Raw genomic sequence first — 25,769 nt, 5'->3', positions numbered from 1 at the left:
ATGCAGAATTTGAACCTGTTTAAAGAAACAAGTACTACAAAGCTGTACTGTAAAACTGTACCTCAGGTTACAGTTCAGTTCCCACTGAACATCCTATTTAAGTTTGTATCAAGGAGAATGGTAAAGGAGGAAAGGTTCTAAGAGCTGGCATGAATTACACAATCTAATTTTCCTCCAGGTCTGCTTGCTGCTCTTCAAATCACCATGATCAAGTGCAAGTGGCACTGCACAGGCTCATTTAACATGACTGGTAGGGAGAAAGAATTTGAATATATTGTTTGGGAGTTTGAAATGGTCTCCTGTTGAAAGTTCCTTAAGGAAATTCCATCTATAATTTCAGCATTTTGGAAGTCTCTGAAAATAAAGTGCAATCCATTCCCAGATCCTGTTTATTTAGCAATGCTCTACATGCTTTCTACTCTTGTGAGCTCCCTGATAACTATAAATCTGTGATACCAACTTTTAAGCTCTCCAAGTTTATCACACAGCCCTGGAATACTGAAATGACATCTGGTTTTTATAGCATCAGGTGTGCCCTCATTATGCGTTTGTGAGGCAGAGCAGAAAATTGAAAAACAATTATGATTTAAGAACCTAAATTAAAACCTGTTGACTGTTTAGAAAAAAATGTTCCATAAAACCTGTTTGTATTCCAACAGACCACACTGAAAGATATCATTGTAAAAGCAGCACAACACAAGGTGTTGGCGGTGTTTGCTTATTTTGGAATTAGGGCATTTAGCAAATAAAGTTGTATTAATCTACATTTCAATAATAAGTAGGTTACACATATTTACAAAATAAATACCAGAATTTACAAGGATTGAATTTACAAGCTCATGATAGTTTCAAAGCCAAGCTTTACCTGTTGAAGTTACGTTTTACATCTTTGATAAACCAAGTACAAACACCACAGAAAACAGCAGTTACCTACATAATTTTCAAGTTAAGTACAAAATAGAGTGGATAATTACAAATGGAATACCATGTGAAATACAAGAATGCATGGACCCACCCACCAACAAAGTTTATCACATATCTGTTCTGTTATCATGTAATTTTTCAGGGATCAAAAGGAAGTTTTAAGATAGGAACAACAAGGAACTTCTTCATTGCACACAGCGGCAGAACAGCAAAAGGCACTGGAGATGGTCATTAGAAAATGCAGATGGTCAAAGGTAAATGTTTGAGTTGTTAGAGAACCAAGAGTCACAGGGATAATGGCTACAGTGGGATTAGACTGCAAAGCTCTGAAAGAGAAGTAGTTTGTGCTTGGCAGAAGAAAAGGAGAGCAAAGGAAGAGAGAGATTAACAGCAAATGGAAGGTCCATCTCAAGGGAAATCCTGATCCTCAAAACAAAATTTAAAACAATTTAACTAGTCTGGATAAAAGCCAAGATGTCAGAATTCTTTCTTGAATGGCAACAGAAAATCTTCATATTTCTGTTTACGTGGGAGCAATACAACATACTTTGAAATGGAAAAATTAAACTAAAATCAAAGTGAAAATAAGGATTCTACCTTAACCAGAGACAATCTGTTATTATGACTGTGAAATGAGCAAGCAGATATGATACTTCTCTGCTAAAGGTTAAATTAAAAGTCAATATGTTTCCTAAAACACATTGAATAAAACTGCAATCTGCAAAGGGGAAAAAAATCAAGTTTGATGAAGACATTTTCTCATTAATTCTTTTCTTTTCTTAAAAAATTAATACTTTCTCTTGGAATACTGGGAGCTAAAATTGTCCTGGAAGGTCATAAAATAGAAATGGAGATATGATCTCCTGCCAGTGATGCAGGCAGCATGGTTACTGGAGTGTGAAGTCAAGGAGAACAGGGAACACCGGAAAAGTTAGGGAAGCCAGGAAAACCAAAACCTTTCAAGATAGCAAAGACAAAACACTGTACTTCCTGCACAGATCCTTCCAGATTTGCTGAGTGAATTCTTCAGTTATTTAATGCTTTCATAAAATCTGTCATTGCCCCTTAAAAACTTTTGACTCCAAAAATTCCAGAGTGGTTTTCCAGCACTGACTTATCTCCCACTGTTCATAATCAACCAGGCACCCAGGAACAAATGCAGAGGTGTAAATTTGTGACAGATTCCAACTTTCAAGATACAAACAGGAGCATGGTCCATCCTTTTCCTTGCTTTGAAAATGTTTGCAATATTTTTTTAAATTATTTTTTTTACTTCTACACTCAGATCTTGCTATGACTAGACCAGGGATACAACTGGAAATGAAAGATAATAACCTGATTCATCAAACACACTCTTGACAACTGTCATGACAGATGTGTGGTTCATGTTGGCAGTTCAAGTCAAACTTTGCAACTTGCCCAAAGTAACATAAATTTAAACCCACTGTGGAACTTTGCTTAGAAATTTCTAACCTTCAGGCACGTGTTCAGCACAACAATATGTCACAGACTTGTCACATCCGCATTTATATAATTTAAGTACCTGATATCTTAAGTCTGCCATACCCTATGAAAAATAGGAGTAGAAAATCTGAAATAAATACATGAAATACATGAAACAGGGCCAGCAGAGATTACAGTTGTGCAGAATGATGATGGACCTGGGCCCTACAGCTTCCATGCAATGTAAAGCTGAGCTGAGCCACCAAAGGAATTCTGCAGGAGAGAAACAGTGAGCAAAACTCTACAGAGTTTGCATAACATTTTTCAGCTCCCAGCTGGTAGTTATTATAGGGCATCTGAGAGTTCAGAAAGGTACCCTACTGTGGCTTAACAACTGTAATTAACATAACTAACAGTTCTGGTCTATGCTTTCTAATGTTTAGGTGCAGGATTCAATTCCAGTTGCAGTTCAGGGCTTCTAAATTTCATGTGTTTTTAAGCATCAGCAGAGCCTTCTATTACTACACTGCTGGGTTAGGCTTGGCCAAGGGCAAGATGTTGTGGTTAGCAAATCTTACACACTCGCTTATCTAATGACTAATCTGAGATGCGATTTCATAATTACTTTGAAGATTTCTGCTGCTCTAAAGAAGGCCATGGGACTTACAACCAGCCCAAAGAAGAACAGTGATATACACTGAGATTCAAACAGCACACAAAATGGAGAGAAATGCATAAACTCTGCATACACAGGGCCCTCACTGGCAAAATACATAGAATGTTCTTAAGTTGACAGTTTTATAACTCTAAATGGTTTCGCAAATGAAATCCAAACAAAAGAGCAGAGATGTACTCTAAATCACTCAGCAATTGCTGCTTAGGAAAACCAGCAACCACTAACTCCAGCAAACAAAAAGAGTTGCTTTAGGAAAGCTTAATGAATGGAAAAAATGTCAACAGTTTTTGTTGTTGGCCTTTCAGCTTTGTTTTTCTGTACTCCTGAATCTATACACATAATGATTCAGTTCCCCCTGACAAATATTGTATGACCGACTATCAATCACATCAACTTTTTATATGTTGAGAGAAGTCAGATACCAAGTGATAAAGCGAGTTCAGGCAGAGGGCATATGTTAAGCAGCTGTGAGTCCATTTAAGCTGTCTATAGCCTAAAAGCTTAATGTCATTACACAGAGCTCTGATTTCTTCCTTTCCCGTCTCACAGTGGAATACCCACATTATATAGAATAGAAATTGTTAACTTACTGGCAGAAATATAGTCACATACTGACTGCAGCAGAACAAATGCTCATAAATTAGATGCAGTATATTTTGCTTACAGCGAAAGATTACACAACCAAGTACTTCTGTTTAGGCTCTGAAGAACTCTCTACACTTATGAATAAATATCTCAGGTAATAGTTTCAGCAACAACTTAAAGCTGTATAAGTTAGTACTGCTGCCAAAAGACACACTCTCCATTTTCTCCCGCCTCTTCCTTGGGTTGGCACAAGTGTTTGTACGGTCTTGAAAACCCATTTGGGTTAAAATTGCCTCTTTGTTGCTTCAAAAAGGTCACTTTAAAACCAAATCAGTTTCCTAATTTGATGTACTGTGAACATTTCTGCCAGCAAAAAGAGGAAGCGATAGAAAGGTGGAAGCAAGTGGATGTGCAGCTTGTGAGGTCCCATTTTTTCCAGCCTCTGGCTGAAGACACCATTGCTTAAAATAAATATAAGTATAAAAATATGCAAAGTAATAAATATAAGTGTAAAATACACAACGTTGCTACGGGTACCCGACCTTTTACATACAGGGATGATGAACTTCAGCTTTCCAACTCTTAAATTATCACAGATCATTTGGTATTTGATGCTCCTTAGTAGCACCATGCATTGCACAATTATGGGCTTTCGATTATTTCCCTCTAATTTCAAAATGAAGTAGGGGTCTAGCAAAGGCAGAAAAAATAATTTTTGTTTCCAAAGGCCTGAACTCAGGTGTTTGATATTATAAAAAAAAAAAATTATAATTTTGACAAATATATTTTTCTTGTAGATAAGCAAGTATATTTAAAAAATGGCAATAGATAACCAGTATAGGAATTTATAAATCTCTTACAGTGTACAGGACTCATTTTCACCATACTGAGGGGATTTGTGCAAAAGTGAAATTCCCCTCTGTTCTTCATCCTCTTAGTTGAGCTGCTGGTTCAGTTAGTTTCTCCCTTCAGCTGATGTTCTCTGGCTGCTGGAGCTGTGACTCCTTGAATCACAGGGTTTGACTGTTCAGCACAGACACCAACTTCCTGCCCATCAAAACCCCTGAGGCACAGCCAGGAACCAAACAGCCTGGGATACAGCCAGGTTCCAATGGAGCTGTCAGATTTTACAGCCATTTCAAGGTACAACTGCAATGAGAAGATGCTGGTCCACTTCCTGCAGTTTCGAATGAGCAAGAAAATCCCCTTTATTCAGTACCTATTGATCAGTGGTCAACAAACACATCAGAAGCAAGGATTTGTGGCAGAAATAAATAGGTTTGCTTGCTCATTCTGGGGTGGGTAGTGGTAGCAGTCAATTATTGAATTGCTCCAGTAATTTAACAGATGATGACTGAGTTAAAAATGAAATTAAACAAACAAATGCTGCCATCTATATAATAAACCGTACCCATAACTTTATCAAGATACTTAATGTAATGAAGAAAACAGGTTATCTTCATATACTATACAAACACAAATACATTGCAAGATGTGGTCAAGGTGGTTAAAGCAGAACTATAAGTGTTGCCATCCTCTGTCCCTCCCTTTGCATTTCCTCTTGGAGTTGGCATCACATCCAAAGACATCACTCAGTTCAGCAACAACTCAAAGCAAGCAGAGTGCCCTGTCAGGAGTTAAACTCTAGCAACCTTTGGAAAGGTTCACAATTTTGTAGACAGAACATCCAATAATCACCAAAGTCTGTAACCCCACACCAGCTGCACACTGTGATACAATGTACTACCAGCAGAACAGAGCAGAGCCATCGTAGGAATCAACTGAGAGTTTGAAATCTTACTGCCAAAACTTCAGTTTGGTCTATTTAAAACTCTCAGGCATAGGCAGCATGCAAAAGTGCATTAGATGTGCCTACATGTCTCTGAGTCCACTCATGTTATTGGCTAATTCATAGAAAATCTTACACTTAAAAGTGCGAAAAAGGAGTTCACAGCTTCTAATTCCAGAACAGGAAGAGGGATGGTATCTAATACCAATGATCCAAACACTGCCAGGATCTCGAGGCACAGCCACTGAGATAGAAGGTTATCAGACATCTAAATTGAGAATTTCCACCTGGGAACTGCTTTTATTTAGTGTCCGGATGGACTGTTCTGCTTTCTGAACCCACCCACATAGAAATGTGTTTATCTCAAATTCAAATTAATGTTCAACTATCAGGTTATCCTTTTGCCAAAAATATATAGCTAATCTAGAAGCCAATCAGTGTATCTACAGCAGGAGGAAGAACTTAAATTTGACACACTGGTGTGCCTTTCTCATAAGCAGGAGAGTAAAAAAAAAAAAAAAGAAGAAAAAAAGATTGTGAACTTCCACAGTTTAGTTGTTTTATGAAGAAATAAAAAACCAAACCAAAACAAAACAACCCAGTAAGCAAGCCAGCTTAGTAATTCTACTTAACTTTGGTGGAAAATTGCTTCAACTTACAATTTTGTTTTCTCATTCAGATGTTCCATATAGGCATATGAAACTGATTTCCCAATCCTTATAGACTAACAAAACACTGCAATTTTAACTACTGTTTATATTTTCAGTTCCTTCAGAAAAAAATTCCTTATTACCAGCACTGGACAGCACTGCAATTTGACTGGTCTTTCCCTAATGAAACTACTGGAATTTAACATACAAGTGTGATATTTTAACATGAATGCCCACAACAGTAGGAACTATCCAAGTTGCAACCACATTTGTCTGACTTATTTTTATCAAAAGGGCCTTTTATTTTGACCAAAGTATTCGGGGTCATCGGTACAGAAGTAATGACACAGAGAAGTGTTCAGGTACAAAATGTCTAATTCTTCAAACGTTTGGTTAATTTGTTTTCTAAACCTAAAGCAATATTTGATCAGTTGAACAAATATTTGAAATGCATTTGGCTAGTTATCTATTTAGTAAAAGAACAAATTTATTTAAAAGGAATTTTTTCCCTCTATGGTCACCACAGAACAAAAGTTAGATTGAGCTCACAAGATTTTAAGGTGTTTCTTTTTTTTAACCTGGTCTCATATTAGACACTTCCTAACAGATTATTCCTGTCAGGACACCAGTGGTAATGGGAAATGCTTTAGGAATAGGAGTGATTTAATAACTAGATTTATTATTTTTAGAAATAAAAGCAGAAAAATAACTAATACAGCTCCTCTTACAAGCAACTGTCAAGTTTTTTGAGGCATTTTAATCTATTCAAAGAGCAGATCTACTGCCAAACTGCTTGTATATCTTTCCTTTTAAATAAAAAGCTGCTTTAAATCCACATTGAGAGGTGCCAGAAACAAACCCATATAAAAGAGCACACAGACCTCTAACGGCTTCTAAAATCCTTCACCTCTAATAAAAGCATTTCTTTACTCTCTTTTTAGCTTCTTAGATTAAGGTTTGCATTGGGATTTCAATCAAATTAGGTGTAATGTTTCTAATATTTATAATTTTCCTACTTCTGTCCAAAAACTTTTAAATCATCTGTCTTCCTTGCAAATTTACGTGGTTGCAGTAGGACTCCAACTGCAGGTTCTCTGAAATACTTCTGAAGTTACACTGAGGGAGATGCCATTTGTGAATTCTGCTTTAGCATATGTTTGGTATGTAAAGTTATTTAAGTGCTGTACAATAAATAACACACCAACATAAGCTTTCAACACATTTGGAAGTAAAGTCATAAAAACAGCCTTGTTTTGGCCAAAGTGCAAAAATTGACACGCAACAAATGTTACAAATAGGAAGCCGCAAAATCCACTACAAAGACAGGCAATTTTGTAGCATTTTTGTGGCTCTTCCTCCAGAGTGATAATCAGAATTAAAAAACCTAGACCACATAATACCTAACTTGCTGGGTTAGCAGGGCCTTTAGTAGCCATGTCTCCATCTCTCACGCTCGTCTGTAGAGAGATGACAGGCGGCAGTGCGAGGAATGAGCCACAGCAGCACTTCTGTACCTTCACTAACACAGAATCCAGAGTACAAAGGGCTCCATAACAAGTGGAGAGGAAAATGGATTTATGGTATGGGTACAGGCAATACATTTTAAAGAGCTGTAGTGGCTCCACGGTAATTAACAACTCCTTGGGATAATTGTTCCCAGAGTATCTGGCTCGTGGTGACTTTCTGGCAGCGATCTTGCAGAAATGAGTAATTAAAAACTATTACAATAAGATTAAGATGTCTTTGCCAGAACAAGCATTGGATACAGCATAATTCTTCCGGAAGAATATGGGTGAAGGTGTTAGCTGCACTCCCACCAGTTCTTTTGGAAGCTCTGAGGTGCAAATATTCATTCAGTGCTCGTGGGGACACACCAGGCTACACACACACCCACACACACACACGTCCAGTCGGTTCTGCAGTTCTTTGGTTATTTCCTGTCCATGTTGAGCAGGGCAGGTACCACTGAGGGTGGGAAGATCTCCAGGGTTAGTGTAGGAACACTGCTCCTGGCACATGATGCAGCACAGGGCTCCTCAGTGTCCCTCACTGTGGGTGGTATTGATCAGCTTTGGTAGCTCTGTGTTATCACCAACGGGCTGGTTTGATGCCAGAATTTTCTATGATGCCTGGATCGTTTGAGAAGCTTCTGGTATGAGATGTCACCTGGATCACTGGCTTAGGCTTTCCATTACTGCCTGCTGAAGGAAGAGATCTCTCTCCAGTCACAATCACATCTTCTCAGCTTTTGAGTGAAGTGAATTGAGGAGGGGGAAGAAGTAAAAATACAGGGAAAACTTGTAATGATAATTCAGTTTTGAATGCTCATAGAGCTCACATGGCTGACATAAAAATCCCCCACAGTTGTGAGTAATTAAAAACTGTAACTCAACAGATAAAAAATGTTTGTAGGCAAAACCACAACTGGATCCTCCCTTGCAGTAAAACTGTCTAGTAAGGTCTGGACTTCTATATTTGCTCATATTATATCTGAAGGCATCTCAGTTCAAATGGTTTCCTGATCAAAGATAACATATGGCACCAGAAAGAAAGGAGTCTTTCCAGAGCTGCAGACTCACTGCACCTTCAGCACTGAATCACTACAGAACTTTTAAAATGGAATGTCACTGAAATGCCAAGCCCAGTGTAGATACCGACACTAAACTTGCTGTGTTGTGCCCAAAAACTACAACAATCAAACAAAAGAATTCATATGCTCTACAAAGAGGATCTGTGAAGGGTACTTCTACCCTGGGAACAGTATTATCAAATACTGTTCCAGTCTGGAAGTTCAGAAAGGAAAGGAAACATTAGCATTTTTCTACTTTAAGAAAGAAGGGGAAAACAAAAATCTTTGAATACAACTCTCTTTCTCACCATCAAATTCATTATAGTAAGTAATTAAAAACCTGTATATTTCTGGTTACTGAAACACTTGTGGGCTAATATAGGGGGAAAAAAGCACTAAGGAAGTCAGAGTTCATCCCTACTGTTCTTACGATGTGCATGACATAATTTAATAATTTGATTTTTTTAATTTACAATAGCATCTCTCATCCAGTTTGTTCCTTCTGTTCTGATTTACAGTATAAAATCCCCAAAATTATAAAAATACATTTCTGTGTTGGCTTTTTGGGGTTTGCTATTTTTTTTAATTACTTTATCGGGCCTTAAATCCTAGGAGTGCCCTTTCTCTGTCTGAAAGAAGGAAGCACCCTCTTATGTACACATGCAAAAAGAACACTTAGTATTCAATCCTTTTAGCTGCAAAATCAAATGCCCCCCAATGGAACACAGAATCAACACCAGACATACATTTCAAAGACATTACACAAGTGATCAAAGTAAAAAGGGAAGAAATCTAAAGTAAAGCTTCTTGCATAACAGCCTGAGCTCAACCCCTTGAGTCTTTTGAGTGGGATAAATATGTTTCAGACTGTGCCACTAATGTGGCATTTTTATGGTGTGAGAACTATAAATAAAACTTCTTAGAGATAGATAATAAACTATGAAGTTTGCTACACCATTTAAAGGCCCAAATAAACAAATACACATCGTTCTTTTCCTGCCAGGAGTGGACATCACACCAATCCTGGTGAGGGATGCAACAGAGTTAAGAATGTTGTTGCTTCTTCTGAACAATGAAGTGAAACCACAGAAACCAGCAGGAAAAGCAGCCAAGTTTAGTCACCACATTGGGCTATATATATTTATACCCTATAAATACACAATCAGCATCTAAACAAGGATACAATTGTCATTCCCTTTGTAAGAAAATGATTAGTTGCACTGTGCTAATAACACACTCTGAAATACCGAGGAATCAGAATCAATTTTCACATAACAAATACCAGCACTCCACACTTCGGTAATAACGTTTTCTGCTGTGAATGTGCACCAAAGATGTGTCAGTAAATACAGATCCAGAGAATTATGCAGCATCTAGTTCAATCCAGTTATCAGTGAGGGCACGGGAGGAGGACACGGGAGGACACGTTCCGAGCTACGATGGCTTATGCTGATAAAGGAGCTGGCTGGGACTACTCCTGGTATGAGCTCATTACATACTGTGAGCATGATGCTGTCACAGAGGTGCTTAAAACAAAAGCTGGCACGTAGATTCCCGTTATTTTGCTTGACTTGAAAAAAAAAATCATTTACAGTGAAAGCTTTGTCTTCATTCTTACCACGGAGAGTGAGTTATACAATATGCCATCACCAAAAATGCATGTCACAAGAAAAAATTCTTGCTTTCATTTAATTTAAAAAGAGACAGAACTGGGCCAAGTTGATATACCATCATGACTCTGCTTTGTTTATCAACAAAGACCATGTACTACTGCCTACAATTCAATTTTAGGGCTATATTATCTAGCAGTTTTATAACTACGATAGTTTTTACTACTGGAAATGATATAAGCTTGGACAAGGATAACATTCAACATTATCAAATGGGAGGCACCAGAGTTATGATTTCTAGGCACAAGTTGTAATTGGATTGGAAGGCAAAGTTCAAGAAAACAGTAATACTCTTGTGTATTAACAGAAGGCCTGTTCTGCTCTGTAGTGCACTACCCAAGGCCATTTCCTTCCTTAATATTAAAATTCTAATCAGCCCTCATTTCATCTGCATAAATTTATGACCTAGTCCAAGTTCTGTGTATAGCTTTAGAAACAGAGCTGGAATATGAGACCCAGCATGTTATAAATTCTCAATTCAACTATAAAAATCTGTACATGCACAAGTGGAGAATGTTTAAAACACAGAGAGTTCCCTGCTGTGCCACACAGTGAATTATTGCTACAAACCCTGCAAATGTCTTAGTCTCTAAATGCAGCTGTATTAATTACAGATTTGCTATTAAGATCCTAGATATCAAACTCTGAGGAGACTAGGCCCACTGTACATGACATGAAAATGAAGAACTATAACCACAAGAAGAAATTCTGTACAAATTTGTCTTCATCAGTGCTTTTCAAGCTCTGGGGCACTCACTAAAAGCAATGTGCCTATTTATTCTAAGTGGCTTGTAAGAGCTGCCAGAAAACCTGAGCGTGTTCTCCTAAGCACTGTTGTTGTTAAAGTCAGTGCCTTTGGCAGGATCTGTGTTTGAGGACTTCCAGAATACTGGAAAATAAGCTGCTGCTCCTAAACAGAGAAAATAGTTAGCTCACTCAAACCCTTAGCTGTTTTTTTGTTTCACTCCCAAGGAGATACTTACCTCTGACTCGAGTATCGTATCTCAAAATTAAGCCAACAGCAAAGAAAAGGAAAAGGAAGTCTGGGAAATGGAACGAAAGAATGTTTACTCTGCAAGGTAAATCAGGGAAATGAGTAGAAGGGCAGAATTACAAATCTAAATGCTTAAGTCTCCAAACAAAACATTAAAACATCAAGCTCAAGCTTCAAAGAGCAGTAACAAGCCCTGAAGACCACAAGTCTGAAGGTACATGTCTAGTCTTCGTGCCTGGACATAGCTTGAGAGCAGGTATTTATGTCAAAACAAATGGGTGGGCCACTGAGAACTGTGATGTGGCAAATCAACCACTTCCTCCTTGTTGCAAAATCCCATTCTTCCTTTCTGCCTCAACAACACACTCAACCCACCTCCAGCTTCTCCATGCAGGAGCACTGCAGCCCTCCCTGTCCCTCCCTCTGCCTCCCTTCTGCAATCCCTCCCTCTGGCAACGCCGATTACTGACAGCAGACACAGAGACAGCTCTATCTGTCCCAGCAGCAGGTTAGCTGAGAAATAATCACATGCAGTCAGGCACGTACCAGAAGGGGAGGCAGTGGAGGTGGTCATGATCAGATGGACCAGTTGCTTGGCAAGAAAGTGCCCGTGTTCAGCTCAGTGACCGAGCCAGGAGGCAAACACGTCCCCTCCTGGGGAGCTGCCTGGCCAGCAACGGAGCCATGGAGCTCCTCTCAGCTGCAGGCAGGGTAGAGAAAGAGCTCTTCCAGCTGTCAGCTCTGCAGGTCTGACTGTGAAATATCAGCTTTATGTGTCTGCGTGCATGTACGTGAATATAAATAAAGTCAGGTCAGTCTAAAAGGTTGAGACACTGCACAAAGTGCAATATGGGATGGGTTAAATCTTGGAGGGCATAAATAAATTTCAGCAACCATTGCCAAAGGATGGTGAAGTGCAAGAAACTGCTCTGGCTGGTCATGCAACCACTGCTAAGGAATTCAGCTAAGTCCCCAGGCCATAGCACTGCCTTGAGACACCAACATCAGCTCTTAAGTCGAGAACAGCTCCAGTGCCTTACACCAAACTCTGAACCAGTTCATGTCAATACCCTGGGAGGGAGGGGAAATGGAAGGCAGAAGAAAAACCTCACTCAGCCCGTGCAGTTTGGAAGGAAGCAGAATTGCCAAAAATCCATCAAGTAAAATTCCGTGTTTATTTTAAGGTTATTTTCAATATTTAAATACGATTTCCTCAACGCTTTTCCACTCCACAGTACGCCTGACAATTAGAAGCAACTCTGTGGGTGCCCTAAGACTGATTCTCCAGCACGTTATCAACTCACAAATATTGATTTGCCAAACTCAGCATCCTGCACACGCTGTCCCAGCAGGTGCTGCTGGGGCTACTTCTATTTCACACTGAAGAAGCAGTTCACTGACTCTAAACTATATTTGGGAAAGCATCCCAGCTCTTAAACTTCTTGTTTAGTCTCTCTGAGCATTTATGAATAAATAAACAAGAAAATTCACAAACTACCACTACAAACTGGCAATTACAGAAAGTGGAAGTTAAGAATTCAATTAGATTATGATGTTTATAAGTTTAATCATAAAAAAATTCTACAAATTACAGCCTGTAAATACATCTTAATTTATATAACAAGTGATAACAAAACCCTCACAGGACATATCAGCAGTAGAGGCTGACCTCCAATGACTGGGTAAACAGGCAGACTCTCTTGGGTGATTTTTCACTTTTTCAGTCATGTCTCAATTTTTTCAATAAAAAGGGGGCGGGGGGTGGTTTTCAAGCTTTGGGGTTTTTGTTTGTTTCTTTGTTTTTAATTTAACAGTCCAAGGCATGGACTGTTTTTCCTTTTTTAAAAAAAATTTTTACACATCTAAGGCCCACCATCAAATACCTTCAGAAAGGATGTGGCACAGCTTTTATTCTGCTTGCTTACTCTAGATTAGGTTACCCTTTAAAAAATAATTTACAAACCAGCAAAAAACCTGCTCAACTGATAAGCACATAAATTTCAACAGGAGACAAAATGCCAAAAATAACAAGGAATTAAGAGGAGCTGACACACAGTGTACATGTGAACCTAGAACTGAAAAATTTAGCCCCATATTAAAATTGTCTAAGATTTCTCTAATGCAACAAGTTACAAAGAAAGACACTAAACTCTGATGCTAATATTTGCAGTGACTTTATTGTGGAAAGCAGACATACAGTGAAGGCAGCATCTGCCACTTCAAAACCAGCTGAGTGACTTCAAACCTGGCACTTGTGCAAATTTGTGTGTACTATAATCTGGCATAAAAATATTAATTGAGAAGCATATCAAGTTAGGCTTGTCAGCCTTAATATTTTCTGGTGATTTGAATGGGGCCAGAGAATAAGATAAGTATCTTTACAAATCCAGTTGGCTTTACTTCAAATGCAAAAGCTTGTTTCTAAGCTGCGTAAGAACAGGAGCCCGTGTAAAATCAAATTTTGAATGCAAAGCCAACCCAGTTCTGCTCATCATCCTCTATTCTGAATCCTGTCTGCAGCAACAGTTTTTGGTGAGCTCACTGTCCTTCCCTGAAATACTGTACAACATACAGTTATCTTTCTAAGAATTTGTTTTTATGCATCAGAGCTACACTTATCTCAGGGACAATCTCTGATTTTTGTATTCAAAACTAGTTTTGCATTTTTTATATTTACCCTAATGAAATGTTTTCATTGGCACTGATGAGCTAAAAATTACTTGAGCCTTCTTTCCAGGTTTTATGTAGTTTTTTAATGAAGCTGGTAAGCATTCCCCATTTACCAATGCAGATCAGCCTTATTTGCTCAGCAGCTAAAACTTGGAGTCAACAACAGCATTTTCAAAACAAATACACTGAGTTAAAGCAAGGGCAGTTGTGGTTCATCTGAATCATACGGCTCCAGATTTCAAATCTAAGCTAAGGAAACAGAGGTTATGACATCCTGCAGCTGGGACAAGTCGTGTTCATAAGGCAATGCTAAATCAAGACTGCTTGGCCAGTTTGGGCAGTTGCTTGTGTGGAAGTGAAAGATCCCATGAGAGCATTAAAAAAAAAGAAAGGTTTTGGTGTCCAAGCCAACCCCCCCTTCCTTCACTTCATGCTACCAGGGACTGTTTCTTCAGAGCAAAGACCGTGGAAGGTTCCTGCCAAGTAATTGCTACTGATTTATGCACATCCAATCACAGGGAACAGGAATTAAACACTTTGCAAAATACACAGGCGAGTAAATTACCAAAGGTCTTCCCATGCTACGCAAATGCCAAGTGCCTGAGGCTGGTTTTGAGAAAGATCATTTTGGTGACTTGATTCACCATAAGGCCACACAAAGGCTCAGATCAGCGGAAGGGGAGATCAGTGTTGGGGAGAAGCAGCTGGAGCTTCACCAAGGCAGTGGTACCTGTGCTGCTAGGAGGGACACACAGACATAAAAGTTTTCATCCAGTTGGGAATTTCAGGAAAGAAAAAAAGGATTGGGTCTGGAAATGTTATTTTCCAGGCTCCCATTTAGCAGTATTCAGCCCTGGAAGTAAGGCCAGGTTGGATGGAGCTCTGAGCAACCTGGTCTAGTGTGTCCATGGCAGGGGGATTGGAACCAGGTGATCTTTAAGGTCCCTTTGAACCCAGGCCATTCTGTGTGATTTTAAGATCTATTTATTGATACAATAAATACTGATAAAATACCGGAGAGCTGGCGTTTTCAGTTACAGGAGATGGAAAAAGTCTTTTTCCAAACTTCTGTGAGATAGCACTGGTGGCTGAAATAGCAGGACCATTCACTGCTGCCCTGAATACCAGAAAAAAAGGTGCCTGTAGCTTTTCCTTTCTTTTTTTTTTTAAAGTAGGGAGGAAGCATGAAACGGTAGTACTGGTCCGAGACTTCCACGACACTATCTGGACGCCAGTGTCATGCTGTGTAAACATGTGGATCCATTAGACAATTGTTGGAAGCAGTGAATTCTAAATTTGATCTAGTGATAGGACTCATGCTGTTTGGCAAAAAAAAAAATACGAGGTTGCGAAACCGCACAAGGAAAACGTTTCAGACTTGTTAAAAAAAAAAAAGAGAGAGAAAAGCACAGAGTGAACAATGATGTATTGGATGGCCTGCAGATCCCAGCCTCTGGAGAGTCCTGACAGAAAAAAAGGCCTGAGCTCTTGGCTCCCGAACTGTTAAGTAACTTTATAAAAGTACTCCAACCTGAAAGGATAAAAACATTTTCATAGAGAAAAATTCATATTCCCGTGCAGAATACAAAAGATTTTCTATGCTAAATGACAATCTGCACTAATGATTTATATCTTCCACATTTCTTGTGCACGCTCCTGCCCAAACTAAAGCCGGAGCTCCACACTATGGCTTATTCCCAGCGATGCTGGCTGGGGAAGGGAGTGGTGGTTAACTGCCTTCCTTTGGTTTGTGCTGGCAAAGCAACCCTTTTGCTTTGTAGTACTTAATGGTCTAAAACACACGTTGAAATTAACTCCTTCATTAGCTACACAGCTGCTACTCCTTATCGCTTACATTTTTCTTAATTATAGCACTGCAACATTTTATGTGATTCAGAATTCTATGTGATTAATACAATAGATGAATTACATTTGTTAGAATATAAAACACAGGCCTCATGAATAAAATTATAATTACATATGACCTTTGAAATCATACCCCATTCTTTCAGCTATCTAGAAATACTATGCTCATTCTGTCCATGCCACAACTTCATTTCAAACTGATTAACCAGCATTTTATTCCACTCTAGTTGCCTACATTAAAACAAAAACCAGTGAGTTCAGCTCCCAGCAAAACTGCAAACCCACTTTAAGGCTGTCACTACAGAACTTGTTATTCACCTCCACAGTCTTATAGATGTGTATAGCTCAGCATTTCCATTATGATTCATGTTGTGATTTAATCAATCCTGAAACACTGTTTACTACATAACAGAAATTGTACTTCAACAACAAGAATCAGAAAGCAAGAAAATCAATCCAGAAGGGCTACTGAGTCACTAAGGAGGAAGGCAACAAGATACATGTTATCCTTGGGAAGCTGGAGTAGGTCAGCAGTAGCAAAGCTTCTCTTTGGTGCCTGCTGGGTGACCACTGGGGTGACCACAGAACGTTTCCCCTGCCCAGCCCTAAGAGCTCCATGAGCACACAACAGTGGCCCTTGGAATGCAGATCTCAGCAATGCACCTTGCCAGGCAGGCATATAAATAAACCTGTGCAACTCTGCCAGCAGAATTCAATAATTCACATGTCTAATTCTAGTCATATCCATACACACGTGGAGATGAGTCCACAGGACACAACTAAAGCACTGAAGGGCTGCATTACTCAGGGGAAGCCACCTCCTGCAGCCTGTCCTTCCACGGCTGGAGCTCCCAGAGCTCCAGATGTGTTACAGCTGTTCCACAGGTGGGACTTCAGCAGGGAGAGGTACCAGCCAGGAAAAGCTCTCCCCAACCATTTTCTGCTCTAAAGCACAGACCAACTGTCTCACTACATCCCTGAACACAAATCTGTATGAAAGTATAAACAGAAGAGCTGCTCTTTTCTTTCTCTGCATGGATTTCTGGCACATTTATTTTTGTTCCTGAGAAGAGAGGTCAGCCAGAGACTGTCACTAAACAGCCACTACCACTTTTAAGACCACTAGAGTTGGTGTTTGGTGATTTCCACCTGTCTGACACACCACAAATACACGTTAGCCATGGAAATCCCTTTCTCTCAAGATCAAGACCACATAATAATAGTAACAGTTTGTCCTTCTATTTAATATTCTCCATCAAAGTATGAAACTAAAATTGCAAGGGAAATACTGGTTGCACTGGTTGTTTTTCTTGGGTTCTTAAATGCCAACCACAAGATGTGAAACAGAGGGCAGAGAGACGCCAAGCAGAGCAGGGGAGCTCTGCCTGAAACATGTGGTGATAACAACCTTAACCGGTGCTAGTGGTAGGGAAAAGGTGAAGGAAAAATGTGCATCAGAATGATCTCAGATCTTTAACAGACCAGTGTTGCACCTCTCGATAAAACTTTAATATAAAAGGAAAGAAGTGGCACAGGCAGCTACCTTCAACCATTTTTTCCCAGAAAAAGTATTCTATTTACCTCAAAATTCAGTCATAAATTGAACTTGTTAATCTTTTTTTTTTTTAGGGGAAAACTCATCTACTCTTAAAGATTGTCTTTCTCTCCAAATATTATTGTTCAAACATTAACCTAAAACCTCTTTAATGCCTTATGTGTGTATATATATATTTTTCTACTGCAATGCATAGAGAAATCAGTGCTTTAGCTACCTTTCTTCTCCTTTAGATAAGTTACATGTCCATACTGAAACACTGGTTACAAATTTTGAGTGGACAGATATATTATACTTGTAATTTAATAAAATAATAAAATATACTTCTCTATAATTTTTTCCCCACAGTGTGCAAAGGAGCAGACACATATTCAGTAACCAAAGTGAATTACTGTGGTGCCAAAACCACCACTTTTTACAGTAACAAACCAAACTGACATTTATCATAGTATCATATTACATGAAAAATATTTCTTATCAGGACAGTTACATGTCAATTTTTAACCCACCAAGTGTGATATTTTTAATGAGGAGAAGGAAGTTATGGTTCTATTTTTAGATCAATCTACAGCTTTCATTCAAGATCCTTAATTCACCTCACAAGTGTAAATAAAACCATCAACCCCACTGTGAGATGTTACAACATCAAACATCATGAACAATTAATTACGTTACAGATTTTCTAATCACTGGATGAAAACACTGCATATTTTAAATGCTACACAGAGCATGGTACAGGGAGATACAAGGCAAAAAAATGAAAGTGAGCTATATTTATCAGAGTTGATTAAATTTTCATTTCTTTCAACCACCTACAAATAACTGTCTCACCTTTTATTTTTTTCTTTTCTCCTTCCAGTGGCTCCATCTCAGACTGACATTCTGCTGGGCTGCACCTCATGTAAGTAAAGCTGTAGCAATACAGTGTGACTATTATTTATTTAACCAAGTTACAACTGTGAAAATATTTACCAAAATTGGGACTTCTAGACCTTCCATTTATTCCTGTAAAAAAGTGTACTGGATTACCAGGTCCTCACTGAAGACTTAACTAAGACAAGTCTCAGACTGTCCTTCTCAAAGATCACAAACCAGCCACCTAAGTAGTCTCATACAAAGGTACATCCAATTCACTACATCTTTCTAAGTTTGTGAAATCTGGGCTCCATGGAAGTGTCCCATGATCTTGAGGCACTCCAGGGCTCCTTGCCAGGCAGGGAAACCTCTGCAGAAACAGACTGGAGGAATATCAGAAGGTTAAATTTGCATTACTTCTGCAAACTGCTTCCCAATCCAGGAAGGAATGGAGGCTGTAAAGCTCTCCCCACCAGGAGAGCATCATGACACTTAAACCTGCCTGAAAGCCCACAGGAATGACTTTCATATGTTGACAAGGGCTGATGAAGGAGAAGGAGCAAGGCAAAGCCAACCCCTTGTTGGCCAGCCTGGGCTGGCTCGGCAGGGAAGGGGCACCTTTAAGAAAGCCAAACAGATTAAAAGGAGAGACACAAAACTTGGTCTCCTCTAAGTGGCCATTTCCATTCATCTGAGCCCTGATGGTGCAAACACCACCAATGCTCTGAGGGTGTATTTGCACACAGCCTGAAGAATGTGCTCGGGTGCAAGGGGTGGCACCTGCTCAGTGTGGGGGAGCAGGGAACTTGTTTGCCCCACTCTAGTTAATGAGCAAGGGATGAGAAGCCAGGAATTATTTAATGTTAATACCAGCTCTGCCAGTGCCAAGTGCTGTTCTGTTGCTCTCAGCAAGTCTCCTCATCTTTTTCATGTTCTCCTATGTACAGTGAACATAACATTTTGGTGCCCAGTGTCCCTCTCCCCAGTGTTTAATTCCCAATCTAACATTCTAGTTAATGCACATAAATGCACGGTCTCCCTTTTACTTTGATAAAGTGCAGTCAGCATCAATAGGTAACACTTTTTTAAAACTTCTTTCCAACTATTGTGAAACAGGAGCTGACTGTTTATGGAGTACTTATTTTTTATGTCAGTTTACCACAGGGCCTCTTTAGCCACAGGCTTACAACCAGAGGCCCCAAGGCATTTTTTTGGGAGTGGAAACTTTTTGAGTACAGCTCTTAACAAATTTCCAGCCTGCAGTATGTTTTTCATTAGACTACATGGTGTTATAATAAATGATGCACTTCCTCTTTCATTTTATGATTTTTTTTTTAAAAAAACATGCAACAATTTTTCTGTGTCTGTTTTTTATTACTTTCAATATACTCAACCACACTAATCTTAGAGACTATGTATAAAACCAGAAAGGATATACTGAGTAAGATATCAGCTACAGCAAGACAAGCTTTTAGTTTAAATTCCTCACTGAAGGCCAATCACAAAGCCATTACATGTATGCAGCTCCATCCTTTAAGGGGCCATTGTTAAAAAGATAAAAGGTCTGTTACCCCAAAACGTAGAGCTGGCACAGGAAAGACTCCTCCAAAGTATTCACCCCCAAGACATTCAACTAAAAAAGTCTGATCCCATTGGCCAGATACTTAGGGTGAAGCATCGTGACCTTTTGATTGTCACATTGAATTCTTTGTATCATGGTATTAACTGGTCCCAGAAAATACAAATGTACTTACAAACAACAGGTGACAGTGACCCAGACAATATCTCAAATATTTCAAAATTTAGTAAAATATTTCAAACTTAGTAAAAGGGGAAAAGAAAGTTTCTAAAAATCTGAACAAAGCAAAAACCAGACACCTAACATTTCAGAATTTAAGTCTCCATCCTAAAAGTAAAACTACCCATATTAAAATCAACCCAGAATTCTTTGTGCCGTCCTGTCTTACCCAAAACGAGCTTGGTGAGCTCTGCAGGAGGTCAAAAGTAAATCAAAAGCAAATGCCTTTAACATTGTATTCTCAAAAGATCAGCTCTGAAATGTTTTCAAGGAATGTTCATCTCCTTTCCGGGTACAAACTCAACACATAACATAACACAGACACTGCAGTGGTTCAAGGTAGAAAAGATGAGCAGGTCAAAAGGGTTACTCACTTCTCAGCTCACTGCATGCACTAGGGATTCCCTCACATCCCTCTGTCCCACCCCACTGGCTTGGTACATGTGCCACCTTCCCATCCACAGCCATGCCAGGCCCTCCTGCATTATCCATGTCTGCTTTCCAATTTACTCCTCTCCACTTATGTCCATGGAGCTTTCTGTCTCCAGCTTGCCCCAGCATCCTTCCTGCTGCATGTCCTCTTCATACTCAATTACTATAAACCTTAATTCTCTCTCTCCCTATCAGCTTCCTTCCTGTTACAAATTAAGGACTGTGTTCATCGTTCCCTAATGCAGTTTGAGTCTCCCTGTCAGATGAGACCACACTCATTTTGGAGGAGGAAAGATGAGAGATTTGAGAAAGAGAAAATGAACTATCATGAATGGACATTAACTAAACTAAGATCAGTCTTTAATTTTAAGACATCTTAGGGCAGCAAAATTCACATAGTTGGGAAAAATAGAGAAAATAAATCTCTTTCTATTGGGTCCATACATCTGGAAATACAAACAGTATTCCTTTTACTGACCCTTTCAAGGAGGAACAGTTCTCCACCACATGTCCCACTGTATATATTTGCCTATTTTAAATACATTTTTTATAGAGTTGATACACTTTTTTTTAAGATAGGCTTCTTTTTGTATTTTCCCCCTCTATACATAATTTCTAATAAGAATGTATTCCCAGGGGCTGACAGCATCAGGAAAACTAGGCTATGCCAACAAGAAGAGATTCCAGTCAAACACCATCATGTCTGGCGTACTGTGTTTCATTTACAAATCTTTGATTTCTAAATGAATGGCAGTTCAAAGTGCACATGAAACACAGATACTTTCTGCTTATGTATGTAGAGATTGTTAGAGATTAAACCACTTTTAATTAAAGACCTAAGCAGGTGTCAGTTCGTGATACTCTTTGAATTTGGTTTAAGCAGATGGATGTTCCACGGTTACCCAGCAGAGCACTTTAAATACAAGCGGAATCAAAGAGATCTCCCCAAACAAAGCCGAGGAAAGCTACTTTGTAAGAGGGCTTGAAGTTTGCTACTACTCGTCTGTCATTTGTGGAACATCACATACTTAGCTGGGAAAAGCATTTTGAAACACTTTAAAAATAAACAACCCCCCTGCAAACAGCCCTATGAGACAGAACCCCAGGCCACACGAGACCTATTGATTTCAGTGGGGTTTTGTTCTGCCTCTCTCTATGCATCTAACTACCCAAAGTCAATTTGCAGTATCAAGGCCTAAACCAGGCAATTTAAAAGCATTCTGGACTCAAATAACTAGAGTTTAGTCACAGAAATAGAATTATTTCTAAGTAATTTTTCTCTCTGTGCCATACTTCAGGGTGCAAGCAATATGAGGAGCACTCTGTCCCTCCATTACTCAAAGGTTCTTCATTTTCTTATTTTAAAGGAAATGCAAAGATTAATTTAAAGCCATCTGATGAAAAACCCTTAATATTTACCTTCATATTTTGTTGTAATATATACTGAATTCAAGTGATTTCAAAAGTTATCCTGCATGCTTCTCATTCCAAGATGTTAAATATTGGCTCTTATAAATTTCCATTACACATTGTCTGACAATATTTGCTGCTCTGGAGTACATGAACTGACTTTTAATTCATACAGAGGTAATGATAATAAAGTTTGTAGGAGTTGGGCATGGATAACATTTTAGAATTTCATACTTATTACAAGTCCCTCCTTTCCAGGTCTAATTTCACATAAAGTAAGTGTAAAAAATGGTTAGAGCTGCCAGATGCATAAATTCTCTCAGTCCTTTTTACCTGTTATATCATCAGCAGTAGCTACTCTCAGCCTGGTCTCCTAATCATCCTTTAAATGATGGCACTGTAACATCCCTGCAGTGGTGTTACAGCTGACACCTGAAGACAATGAAAGAGCACACACATAATCCCGGAATTTTATAACCAGTAAATCACAAACTGAAGTCCCACAGCCAAGAGCAGGCCATTATGGAGCTGTGGGAAGGAAATAATGAGGGAGACAGAGACGGTGACCCACCAGCCGATGGTCAGCGCGCGGCGTGCGGAGGGTGGCGGGAGGATGGAGGACATGGATGGGGAGGCAAAGAGCACAACTGCCAGAACAAAGCCAGGGCTGGCATCTACAGCAGTAAAGCACCAGCCTGCATCCTGGATGCTGGTTTATGGAAGCTACAGCACGGCTGCAAAGGCAAAGTTTAAAGATGGCACAGGATGATTAACGTGAAAGCACAATTCTTGGTGCTTCAACTGATCCTAAAGGAAAGACTGAGCACTCTTGTAAAGTCCAGGTTTCCATTTTCAGATACTTTTTTCTACTTCTTTAGTATTAACTACAGCAGTATTGGATACAGAGAAATCCGAAAAATAAAAAATGGTGGAAACCAAGATCTGTTTGACAGCTTCAGCAATAAGGGATAAATCTGGAGTACATGCAAAGGCTCGAATCTCAAAATATCCACCAGTGCAACCAAGAGCTGCATCTGCCTCCTGAACTTTATCGGGCTGTCTGCAGACAGTGTAAGGAATCTCCCTCAGCCAGGAAGGAAAAAATCCTAAATTCAGGTGAGATTCTTTTGGCAGCTATGGTAGGCACAGGTTATGAAGTGGATCTTTGTACAGCTGCTCCACCTCCAGCTTTATTTGCCAGGAGCTGGTTATGTAACTAACAAACACAAAAGAAAATAACCATTTCTGGCTTTGTGAGCCCTGGGCTGCCAGGAGGAACTGAGAGAATTCAAAAGCAGCTTCCCTTCTGTTGCTCTTTTGGGTGTTTCTCTTTGAAGTGGCACCCTGAGTGGCTGCTCATTCACCAGTTTCGTAGGTAGTCTTTAAAGCAATACTTTCCAACCTTCAAAAGCCTAAGTACAGAAACATACAATTAATTAAACCAATTTAGTGGTGTTATTATTTCAGCCTTTTATTTCTACTTGGTGTCAGACTCTCAGACGCAAGGACTCTTTTGTAGTAGGATTTCAGACACTGGAGAAAATGCTGAACTTTACAGACTAGTCTGATATGGTTCGTGCAACACATGAACAATCTAAGGAAACCATTTAGCTATTGCTTAAAGGAAAATTCTTTTAAAAATCTAGATACTAGATGCAACGTTATTTCCAGTGTTATTGTGCTGTATTTAACTGATGCTTTAACCCTTTGCTCTGACATCCTTTATTCTAATCACTTTTGTTTTCCTCAAAAGAATATTTGGCCTAAAACTATATGGAATGATTGTCTGGTAACAGATAAATGAACCACTAACCTGCCAGATGGCTCTAATGCAACAAAAAAAATGCATCTATTGCTGCTTACAATAGGAGTGGCAAAACACCACATTACTGGTTTCCAAAAATTTTCCTGGTGTGAAATGTTTATAAACCATCCTCTTGCACTGCTGCCAAACACTTTCCAGGACAGTTTTAGTCCTTTACTAAAAAAAAAAAAATGCCCACATTATTAAGAATTATTATGGAGAAAATATTTCAGTGAATCTGTCCTACTGTACTGGCTCTCTCTGTTGTTTATTTTCATTCTTTGGGCACAGGATTTTATAGCCATAATTATCTCATTTTCTCATAGTACAAGTAGTCCAACTGAGGTCAACATTTTTATTGCATTCTTCCTCTGTTTTTTTTTCTTCCCTTTAACATTTGCTACTAAAAACAAATACAATAGATTTATGCTATCAAAATACCTCTTGGGGTAGAGATTTATTAATAAATCGTATTTTCATATGAGCACAGATCAAAAGTGTCAGTAGTAAAATGGACAGCTGGAGGAAATGGTGTTTTAACTCCATTTCGATTCTCCATATCCTTTAGAAGAAACAGTTCTACAAACATGCAACCTCATCTTTTTGTGCAAGAAGTTTCCCCAAAATCTGGAAGATTCCAAGAAGTAATGTTCAGTCAAGTGGACTCAGAAGCTGGTAGTGCTTCATGGTCAGTTGGCTGTGAAATCCTGCTCATTAGCCACAGTCTTGAGCAGGCAAACTCGCTGCTCTCCAACTTCTTTAAAGGGTTGAAAGGTGGGGAGACTGCACCCAAGCATTTATTAAGGAGAACAGGAATGCCCTGGACTTTCTTCCTCTTCTTATACATCTGTTTCCTCTCCTGTTTCTCCTATGCTGCCAAGTGAGCTGGAGTGCCTTCAGCCTGTCCTGTAGCCTTCCTAAAATATACCCACAGGGTTAAAACCCTTCCTCCATCCCCACCACCTGAGGTCTGCAAAGGAAAGAGCTGCTGGTAACAGGAAAAGGTCAGGAGCTGTGTATTATGTTCTGTATGTTTGGATTAGCCCACAATAGCTAAATAAACTGATTTGATGTCTAATGACATTTTCAAACAGTAGCTAATAAAATTACCCAAGGTATGCAGAGACAAAAGATGCACACAGACACAGCAGAAAATGTCTCTAACACATCCACACAGGCAATGACCTAATGGAATTTCAGCAGCTTGGCCATAGAGATCAGGGTCAAATATAAAGGAGCCCAAGTTAACAAGTCTACGGACTAGAAACGACACCAATATTCTTACCTTGCTGATTAATATCACTTCTATTTGTATGCAACTATCAGGTTTTTTCCAATGTTTTTAGCAGAGAACTCTATTTGGAAACAGAATCATAGTCTTTTCAAAATAAATAAACAAAAGGCATGCTACTGACATGAACCACAAGCTCGGTAAAGCTTACTTTGGGAAAGCTCCTCTAATTAGCTGGGTTAGCAGGTCCAAGGGATTTTCCCTAAAACCACACGAGGATCCCGAGTCACGTCAGCAGAGGAAGGAGCTGCGAGGGAGGAGGTTCCCTCTCCTGTCATGAGGGAGGGGGCACAAGGAGAGGAACATTGACCTGTCTCAGCAGCTTGAGTGCCCTGCAATGCCCCTGAGCTTTGTGGTCCCACCTGGACACCCAGCCCTCACCAGAAGGGAGGCTGTGCCAGGGCAGGTGCTGCAGCGAGTGCCAGCAGAGCTCCTTTGGAAGGGCCCTTAGGAGAGCTGGGTGAATTTCTCAAACCAGAGATGCTTGTTCTGCAGAATGAATGGATGATTAATGGGGTTGCAGCACTGGGACAATTGTGGTCGCCTTTTTAAAGTTTTCCATCAAAGTTCTTACAACCTGCAATATTGTAGCAGATGAAAAATGAAAGGGACTCAAAAGCTGTGCCCATTTAAAAGGCAGTTCCAAAGCAACTAATCTAAAATTTGCAAATAAGTCTTGCTTGCTTCAACTGATTTGCATATTCAATTTCAATTTTTTACATCTTTTCAGACTTCTTATGACTAAATATGAACTTGTTGAATATTCACACTAAGATAAAACAGAAATA

General features: G+C 39.3%; 2 protein-coding genes across 5 annotated transcripts in view; one reads left to right on the top strand and one right to left on the bottom strand.

Annotated features, from left to right (window-relative positions):
* The window catches only part of CUNH7orf50 (chromosome unknown C7orf50 homolog), a 117,908-nt gene that overhangs the window by 34,513 nt on the left and 57,626 nt on the right, over positions 1-25,769 (bottom strand). The window contains exon 1 of one of the 3 annotated variants that reach the window (XM_017813369.1): positions 11,676-11,720. The exons of 1 other annotated variant lie outside the window; for it this stretch is intronic. In XM_017813369.1, the coding sequence (XP_017668858.1) occupies positions 11,676-11,690 (15 nt within the window). In that variant the 5' untranslated portion in view covers positions 11,691-11,720. Of the gene's footprint in view, positions 1-11,675; positions 11,721-25,769 lie in introns of those variants that run through there. One more of the 3 variants, XM_017813366.1, reaches the window with a different exon arrangement.
* Positions 1-25,769, top strand: part of GPR146 (G protein-coupled receptor 146) — a 50,505-nt gene that overhangs the window by 4,228 nt on the left and 20,508 nt on the right. For both annotated transcript variants that reach the window (XR_001874508.1, XM_017813355.1), the window contains exon 2: positions 18,251-18,292. The gene's annotated coding sequence lies outside the window, so the exon portion shown is untranslated. The remainder of the gene's footprint in view (positions 1-18,250; positions 18,293-25,769) is intronic.

This window comes from Lepidothrix coronata, unplaced genomic scaffold (assembly GCF_001604755.1).
Source record: "Lepidothrix coronata isolate B3197 unplaced genomic scaffold, Lepidothrix_coronata-1.0 Scaffold41, whole genome shotgun sequence".
NCBI lineage: Eukaryota > Metazoa > Chordata > Aves > Passeriformes > Pipridae > Lepidothrix > Lepidothrix coronata.
Note: the sequence above shows the minus strand (reverse complement) of the source record. Positions and strands in the feature narration are given on the sequence as shown.